At 35.9% G+C, this 9988-nt stretch overlaps 1 protein-coding gene and 1 pseudogene across 1 annotated transcript; both read left to right on the forward strand.

Annotated features, from left to right (window-relative positions):
• The first annotated feature begins 4322 nt into the window (after window positions 1-4322).
• On the forward strand, window positions 4323-5363 carry LOC142605888 (L10-interacting MYB domain-containing protein-like). Its single transcript, XM_075777315.1, has 2 exons — window positions 4323-4685; window positions 4779-5363. The coding sequence occupies exons 1-2, from the start codon at window positions 4323-4325 to the stop codon at window positions 5361-5363; spliced, it is 948 nt and encodes a 315-aa protein (XP_075633430.1).
• A 252-nt stretch (window positions 5364-5615) lies between these two features.
• LOC142607215 (uncharacterized) lies at window positions 5616-6983 on the forward strand (annotated as a pseudogene).
• The last annotated feature ends 3005 nt before the right edge of the window (window positions 6984-9988 follow it).

Raw genomic sequence — 9988 nt, forward strand, 5'->3', positions numbered from 1 at the left:
AAATGGCTCACGTGCTCTACTAGATCAGACCTTCCATTGTAGATGGTGAAGTTGGTTGTGAAAAATGGGGGGGAAGTCTAGCCTTATTGATCCTCCTAACAAAAGGTGACTTCGAAATTTCACAAAGTGCCCTACTCATTGTGCCATTCCCCATATTATGATGAGATGGCCCCTGCCCACACTTGGACTTGCTCTTTTCTCGTTTATCCAAGCGAGAAGATACTGAGAATGGCTCACTAGATGGGGTTCTTAACCTATGGCAATATGAACAATCCTTACTTTCCCCTGATCCATCACTTGATGAAGGTGATGAATTTCTTCTATCACGCTCCCTTCACAGCAACTTCTTACGCAAGTGATTTATCTCAAGCTTCAATTTTCGCGTGTCCTGTTGGTGTGAAATATGGCTCCCAATCCTTGAGTGACTCCTTTCAATACGTTTCGTATGATATGATTCTACCATAACACTAGGTGTATGGTGTCTGTCTCTTCTTCACTCCAGGTCAACAAACTGGTTTTCCCTCTGCGAATCAACACACTCCTCTCTATTCTGCTCTAGGTTAAACATAGCTTGTCAAAACAAACCCAAAACAAAACCTTGTTTCCCACAGACGGCGCCAATAGGCCCAAACCCACTTAGAATAGTGAAGTTCGTATCACCCCATTAGGCCCAAACTAATAGATATTTGTTAAGAGAGAGGGGATAAAACAAGTTGAGCTTAGTCAGAAGATTCAAACACGAAGGGAATGAACTGATGTTAAATTTAAGTATATTTTTACAAGCTCGCCCGAGGACGATGGTCTTATGCTAGGATATACACTGTTCTCTCTCTTTCTTTCTATCGCTGCTCTTGTTCTCATCTCTTTTCCTTCATTTTTTTTTAGATCCATTAATCTAGAAGTTCTCTTCCTTTATATACTCCTCAGCTTCTTGCATCCTAGCCCTCCATCTACAATCCTCTAGACCCTCCATAGGACACTTGTCCCATTAGATTTCTGTTAAAGGTGGTAGAATGAGCTACTTAGCTGTGAATCTACTGTTCAGGGGTCATTTTCTCATCAATGCAACTGATAAAACTATTACCAGTCATTTAATGCGGAGGCAACAGGTAAGCTTTCATAGGAAACTTCTTTCAACTACCTTGACTCTCTTTCTCAACACCATTCTCTCCACTCAGACATCGAGGAAGTATTTTGTCTCTTCCCATTCCTATTCTCGGGCGAACCCATTCCTCGAACTTAAAGTGCTTCCATCTGAAGAACGAATGATGGTCACAGTGGTTCTATTCTTCCTCGGTCCTCGAGTCCCCACAGTAATAATACTCTACACATTTTAGTTTGCCCTATCGAAAAACAAAAAAACAAAACAAAACAAAAGAATGTCCATGGCGTTGAATTATTAAGGGCAAGGTCCTTTTTTACTTTCTTTCTTTCATTATATATATAATGAATGCATGTGGGATAGCATTATTTGATTGTGGTAAATACTAAATAACTGTGGTGACTTAATAATTTATATGAGTCATGACATTTGTAGTAGTTAATAAATATTAATAATTGTTTTGTATATGGATTTTGTTAATAAATATTTATATTTGATAATGTTTGGTTTTTGGTTTTTGGTTTATTTAATAAATGATTAACATTATTGTAAGGGGATGTTTCCTCCAAACAAACCCTAAGCTGAGGAAGGCTCATCAGAGCAGCAATTTGAAGATCTGGGCCTGGCCCGAATCCTACAATCAAAGACTAGATGACCAAAGGGGGCCGAAGAGAAATTTAGGACTTCCTGCCGAGGTAAGCTAAGAACCCTCTTGCCAAGAATAGTCAATCAATAGTATAGCCAAGAAGGAAGACATTGCCCAGAATAATTGCCAAGTACCCGTAAGAAACAACATAGAGTCCAAAGTAATAGCCACATCCACATTAATTAGGTGTTTCTACCTAATGTCAATTGGATTAAATGTTGAATGATCACCTAAACAATAGACACTCCCTAAAAGTCTCTTTTCATGATAAAAAGAAAGGGGGAAAGGTTCTAATGAGACAAGTATCCTTAGATATCCAGCAAGGTAAACCACAACTAGAAAGGAGAGCTGGAGATATAAAATGGGACCTTCCCATAAGGGAAGGGGGATCTTCTTTTTGCTACAAGGGAAAGAGAGACTGAAAGTATTGTTGTCTTGCTTAAACTATTGTATACCTCGGCGAAAGCCAATTCAAGTCAAATATAACTAGAGAGTTCATCTTGATTCCTTACTATGAGCCCGTTTGGATAGGCTGTTCACAAAGCCTTAACGCGCGTTTTAGACAAAACGTGATTTTATAAACCGTTTGGCTCCACAAAAATCAGCACCTTTGCGTTTTCAAAATTCAGATTTTTCACGTTTACAAAACATTGCAAAGATCTGCTTTTTCAGAAACGCAGGATGGATTACCGCTATTTTTTTCTCCAGGAAATCAAAATAGCGCCAAAACGATAATCGGTTTTACCGAAATACCAACGTTATCCCTTCCCCATGTATATCTCTTCCTCTATTTTCTCAGCCAGTCTCCATGGGCTCTCCATGTATATCTACTGCCGTGTTCTCTCAATCTCCACAGGCTCTTCATGTATATCTACTACCCTGTTCTCTCGCCCACGGCTCTCTTTTTGCTTTTTTTCTGGTCTTCGTTCTTCATCTTGCTTGCCAGGTAACAATTCTCCATTCCTCTTTTGCTGAATTTATGTTATAGATTTGGGATTTTTGCATGGTGGGTTACACATTGTTAGAATCCTAAATGTTAGAACTTATTTTGACTGATATAATTATTGCTACGATTGTTTCTGTTTCTGTATTGTGGATTTATTTGGGTTTTTGGCTGCTTTTGAGACCTGCCCATTTTGGGTTTTCATTATAATTATTGCTTTATTATGTTTCTCATTCAAGAATCATGTTTGTGTTCATGGGCTTTTGATAAAAATTTAATTTTTAACATTCTTTAGTGAAAAAAGGCTTAATGGGTATTGTAAATGCACTTCTAGTATAGTGTTTGTATATCCTCTCTATGTGAGGTGCCCCTGAGTTTGACAACATTTTGGTATCTATTTATGTGTGCCGCCGGAGAGTTGAGGCTTAGGTATGTCTATCTCTGTGTAGTGGGCATAGTTCTAATAACAAAGTGGAAAAGAGCAAAAATACTACTTATTGAAACAAACAATCTGCTGTTATGGAGAAAATTTGGAATGATAAAGAATTTTACTTGTGGTCTTTATCAAGAAGTTTGCTATTGTGTCTGTCAGCTTTTATATGACAAGATATTGGATACATCTTTTACATGAACCATATATTTCAATACACGTATATGCACCATATATTTTAGCTGAGTTTGTAGAGTAGCACTTGCCCTTGGAACCATACATCTTTTCCAATATTCAAGTTTCATGGCTTTTAGGCAGAGGGATTATATTTGTTATATAGTGGTAGTATAATTATAGTTCTTGAAGCAAACAAACAGCTTTTTAAGCTACGCTACAGCTGCTGAATAACTGTAAAAAGCATGCAACTGACTTGTAAAATTGGTCTCTAATAAACACTTACTAAAGTCACATCTACAATTCAAATGAACCATACCATTCACATTTTAGATCAATGTACTGAATGATTTCCATACCTAGTTTGGCAACCTCAAAAAAATAGCACACCAATTTCTTTGCCACTGCTATTACTTTATGTTTATACAAATGTCATGTCTTGTGTCTTTAAAAAAATACATGTATGTCTACTGATACACACTCAAAAAAATAGCATACCAATTTCTTTGCCACTGCTATTACTTTATGTTTATACAAATGTCATGTCTTGTGTCTTTAAAAAAATACATGTATGTCTACTGATACACACTAGTTAATGCATTAACAGTAGCAAAAGGCCAAGTTTAGGTGGGTTTCGTTCATTTTTAGCTTATTTTTCTTTTGATTCCTCGGGATGCCTATATTTTGCTTATTTGTAGATGATCATATGAGCTGAATAAGTTTGTTTGTTTCACATTATTCCATAATGTAGCCAATGCAGTTTCTCTCTCAAAGCATTGCATGGATACTATCAAGAATTTTTTTTTTTTGGGGTCTTGATGAAGAACTGTAGCTTTTGATTCTTTGGAGGTGGTGATTCACTAAATAATTAAATAGACTTGACACAAACTTTTTATTTTTTTTTACTAGCTTTATTAGTAGAAAGGCAACAAGTTTAGTACATACACAAGTTTTTTATCCTAGATTTTTTTCCTAATTGTTCAAGGATCAGCATGTTACATTATTAACAAACCTATGTTCTTTTTAGATGGTTAAGATAAAGGAGACTTCAAATCCCAACCCTAAACCATCCAAAAATAGCTCAAGTGTTAGAGCTATTTGGACATCAAGACAAACAACAATCTTTTGTGAAGCTTGTGTGGATGAGGTATTTAAGGGTAATCAACCTAGTACTTGCTTTAATAAAAAGGGTTGGAATAACATTATAGAAGCTTTTGAGAAGAATACTGGAAAGAAATATTCTAGGGATAAGTTTAAGCATACGTGGGATGGATTGAAGAAAGAATGGATACTTTGGAACAAGTTAATAGGAAGTGAATCTGGATTGGGATGGGATGCAGCCAAAGGAACAATATCTGCAACTGATGAGTGGTGGGAGAGGAAGCTAATGGTATGTTTGACATGACCCACTGTATTACTGTTGTATTAGTATATAAAAAAAAATGCTAATTTGAGTTATTAACGAAAATAGTTGAACTTGTAGGAGGTACCTGATGCTGCAAAATTTCGAGAGAAGGGTTTGGAGAATGTAGAGTTATTAGACATCATGTTTAAGGACATTGCAACCACTGGAGAATTAGCATGGGCCCCCACTTCAGGTGTGCTACCTGATGATATTGAGACACGTAAGGAGGGGTTAGGTGAAATTTCTACTGACACATCTTCTCCAGATAATAATGATGATGATGATCCTAACGAAGTTGAGACTCCTAACCCTACACAGCCACTTAACCCTATACAACCAACACAAGACAAAGGAAAGAAGCTAGCTTTGCCATCATCCACACAGGGCAAAGGGAAGAAAGGAGGAGCAGCATTGAAGATGACTCAACAACTTAGTCGTATGTGTGATGTTGTGGAGTCAAGGAACTTAGTTATTTCAGTTGAGCCGGGTAGTACTATTCGTAATGTCATGGAACGTGTATGCACTTTGGATGGCATTGAGAAGGGATCTGAACTCTACTTCATGGCAGCACGTATTTTTCAAAAACGAGAGAAAAGAGAGATGTTTGTCGTGATGGGAGAACCATATTTGTACCCCAGCTCCAAGATGAAGCAAGATTGTTAGGGGGGCACTACTTTAGCAATTAACTAGAATTTGGAAAAGTTTATAATAAGATAATTGCTTGAAATTGTGTTCTTTGTTAGGTTTTTCGTAGTTTATTGTTTTTTCCTTTGAATAATGTGTTTGTTAGGGTGGTTTGAACTTGTTTAGATGTTTTAACAATGTTTTTAATAATTATATGAATTTATTCATTTGAGCAATTTCTTTTTAGTAATTTTTCTAAGTGTTTGTTATCATTTTTTAGGTGTCATTCATATGGATTACAATGATTATATTGATAATAGTGATGATGATCATTCTTATGATGTGGAAGATGATGATGAATTATATGATCTCGTTGTTGCTGGATGTCATGTAGCAGTGACATATTATATAAAATACATTGATAAACAACCTTGTAGAGATTCTGATCAAACTGGTTATAAGTGGTTGATGGATTGTTTGACTGGTAATGAAGCAAAATGTCATGAGATGTTTAGAATGAAGCCTCATGTTTTCCTTCAATTGTGCAATGATTTGCAACATAGATATGGACTTCGGCACACAAGGCACATTAGGCTTGAAGAGTCAGTAGGTATATGTTTGATGATACTTGGACAAGGAACATGTAACAGATTGGTTCAAGAAAGATTCCAACATTCTGGTGAGACTATTCATAGACATTTTCATAGGATTCTTAAACGCCTTAACATAATGTCAATGGATATCATTAAACCTTCTGATCGTACATTTAGTGAAGTTCCAACATATATACAACAAAATCCATTATACATGCCACATTTTCAAGTATTATTTCATTCATTCTAATTTGCTTCTAATTTTTGTTATGATTATTTCTTTAATAACTTTGTATTGTATTTTAGGACTGTATTGGTGCCATTGATGGTACACATATCCAAGTTGTTATTGGAGGGGACAAGAAAACTCCATATTATAATAGAAAAGGTGTGACAAGTTTTAATGTGATGGCGGCATGTGACTTTGATTTACTCTTCACATATGTTATGGCTGGATGGGAAGGTGCTGCACATGATACACACATTTTCTTAGATTCTATCCATCGACAATCTGTCAATTTTCCAAAATCACCACCAGGTATATACTATATTTATATATTAAATATGTATAAAGGATGTTATTTATGCACATCTCATATGTTTTAATTTTGTTAGGAAAATATTATTTAGTTGATGCTGGATACCCCTTGAGGAATGGATATTTGCCACCTTATAAGGGACAAAGATACCATCTTGCAGATTTTCGACGAGCTGGTAGAGGAAATCACCTAGAAGAGAGGTTTAACTATGTTCACTCATCACTTAGAAGTGTGATTGAGCGAACTTTTGGAGTGTGGAAGAATAGATGGAAAATTTTGAAGCAAATGCCATCCTACGACATTAAGGACTAAAGAAACATTATAGTTGCTACTTGTGTCTTGCATAATTATATTAGAAAACATGATAGGGAGGATAAGGGATTTAAATGGGATAAGCATAACTTGGACAAACCACAGAGCAATAGTAGTGAAGAAGGTAGTAGCAACAGGCAAACATTGAGAATATGCATGATAAGGAGATGAAGGTTATTCGTGATAGGATTGCTCGATCCATTTGTGGGTTGTAGCCAATGTATTTTCATTATTTCTATTTTGGACAAATTTTTATGTTTCTATGGTGCAACACCTTATTCATCTGGATAAGACTTAATGCTTTATTGTATCAGCTTTGTAGCTATTCTATGTTTCTACTGCTCTAGCTTTGTATTTGGACTTTGTTGTCTTCCATTTTCAATTGAATGAACGCATCGTTTCAATAAAAAAATCATTAAGTTTTGTTATCTCATTTGATGCATCATGATTAATTTGAGGTAGCTGATGGTACTAGAATAAAATTTTGGTTGGATGTTTGGTGTGGCTACAGTTTCTGATTATGCCTTCTTCTTCTTTTTATTTTATTATATTTTTTATATTTCCTGCTAGAAGAGTTCTAATTATACAGAGTGTTTGAATGTCTAGTCCATTTCTCTCTTAATTGAATGAACCCATGTATCTTTGGGATTCTAGCTGTTCTGTTTACTTTGGCTGCATTTGTATATCACGTGTTGCCAGTTTGGTGTTGACAATCTATATCAGGCTATAGGATGCAGAAATTGGAGAATGCAATCAATAATGATTACAATGGTATCTAAAAAGTGGGCAGTGGTATCATAGGGGATTTGGAATGCACGAAATAGAGTATACTCTGAGAGAGTTCAAGCCCACCCCAAATCCATTTTGGAGGGAGCAATTGGATTCTTGCAGGAATACTACAATCTCACCAACACACAAAGAAGCAATGGATAAGCTTCTTAGCTTTGCAGATGAAAGTAATAGAGAACCCACACGGCAACACTCTTTCAGCTTTGGAATTGTCTAGATATTTTTTTTAGGCATGTATTTGGAAGTTGTTTAGAAGTCTTCTTTTTCCCCTGTTTCGGTGTGTTTGAACAGGGTTTATACACTCTCTTGTACCGGTTTTTCTCTATTCAATAAATATTTCTATCTTTTATCTCAAAAAAAAAAAAAAAAAAACTCTTTTAGATATGCAGAGAGAGTTTAGGAAGGAGGTCTTTATAATGACAAAATAACCTTAACAAAATAATTAAGTCCTTTTTTGGAATTTACACTTAAAATAGTCATTTTTAAAACAGCATATACAAACGTTTAATGTAACTTTAAAAATAAAAAACGCATATTTTCACATTTTTACCAAACGCTTATCTATGGTTTTTAAAATGATGTTTTCAAAACGCACGTTTTAAAAACGCTCATTTTTAAAACGCACCTTTGTGAACAGCCTATCCAAACGGACCCTATATCTGTTTAGTCCACCCATTGTGAATTGCCTTCTTGACTATTACAAATTAGTTGTGCAGTCAATTACATTGAGCTTTTTGTTTCATCCTTGGTGTTTTTTACCCCCACAATTAATTTTGTTGTGGTTTATAGGGCTTGCTTGTTTTTTTTTTTTTTTTTGTCTTTCTTTTTGCCGCTCGGGGGGGGGGGGGGGTGGGGGGAGAGAGATGATGAAACATTTATTTAATTTGTAAATCATGGGAAAGTCAACTACAATGTTAGAATTTTTCCAAAGAAAAAGACATAATTCAAAAGCCAATATTGATGATGAAATGTTGCTAACCTCTAGTGTTGATGTCTCAATTTCTCAAAATCCTCAAACAAAATTTTGAAATATCATCACCAATGAAAGTGAAATTAGTAGTAGTCTGATGCATGACCCTGGATTACAAAAGTAAATATGGGTTCATGATTGTAAGTGGTGAAAATTTATGGAGGATGATTTGGTAATAACTCCATGGATTGAGTCTGGTACTAGAACTAGTTTGGTATCGGTGCTTCTCCACTAAAATGCAAATGAGCTTGGCACTTGCACATATTAATTACCGGAGTTGTAACTCTATTTGGTGGGGGAAATGAAGCTCTATTGAAGTTTGGCACAACTTAGGTCTTGCAAGGAGAATGAGCAATACTGTGCTGAGAAATTATTGTGCACTCCCGAAATACCATAAATACATACTTCCTCATCTCATATGAATAGTGGGTCTCACTAATTAAATTTATGGTGAGACCCACCATTCATGTGAGAGGGGGGGATTACGCATTTATAATACTCTGGGAGTACTTAATAATTTTCCTACCGTGCTAAGCTGCAATAATCACCCTGATATTTGAATCAATTTCATTCTTAACAAGAGAGAGAGACTTTGAGTTTTGAACCCCCCACATCTAGTTGATGAAGGGGGTATTTATACCCTTACCCGCACATGCAGTCTAGTTAGGGGGGGGCATCATTGCCTTATGAGGCTATCCTTGAGGGGACACCTATTGACTGGGCATTATAGATTGGTATTTGAGAACAGTGCCTAAGTCCTATAGTTAAGAACGGTACCTAGGTCCTACAGGACCAACCTCGGCTCACTACTGGTGCTGGTCTTATCATGATGAGCTTCAAATCATACCTTCATGCATAGTTTCTACCTCCCACAACTCCTATGTTACCAATCCAAGAGAACCTTGCAACATAGACCAACACAAACAAAATCACACCCACGTAAATTACTTGAATTTAAGAGATCTAAATTTTTATTTTAAGGGAGTTCATAATTTTTGGGATCCAAGCACAAAAAAAATTATTTTAAAGCAAGAAGATAAGGCTTTTACCATCTAATTTTTCCAACTCATCTAACAAATTAATCACTAGTTAATTTCCCCTATTCCCATCTTAATGTAAGCGTGCACCCCATGCTTCGTAAATAGTGGAAAGTACCCACCTTCACTAGTTGAATTCTCTTTACAGTGAGGCCTGTACAAACGGGAAGTTTCTTAATAGTCTCTTAACTCTAATATTGCAAGAAATCGAGAAAACAGTACCATTTTAATCTTTTCTTTAAACCACAGAAACGAGTACATAAGTCTACAATGGGCCCCAACCATATACTTTCATTGAATGTAAATTGCATATAAGAACCTTCGACACACCTCTCTGCTTTGAATTGTAGATAAAATATTCATTTGGAACCTGTCTCCCATACGCCATAGCCCGCAATTCTGAAGACAATCCCTACATAGCCCA

Source organism: Castanea sativa, chromosome 8, assembly GCF_040712315.1.
Source record: "Castanea sativa cultivar Marrone di Chiusa Pesio chromosome 8, ASM4071231v1".
In the NCBI taxonomy this organism is placed as follows: Eukaryota; Viridiplantae; Streptophyta; class Magnoliopsida; order Fagales; family Fagaceae; genus Castanea; species Castanea sativa.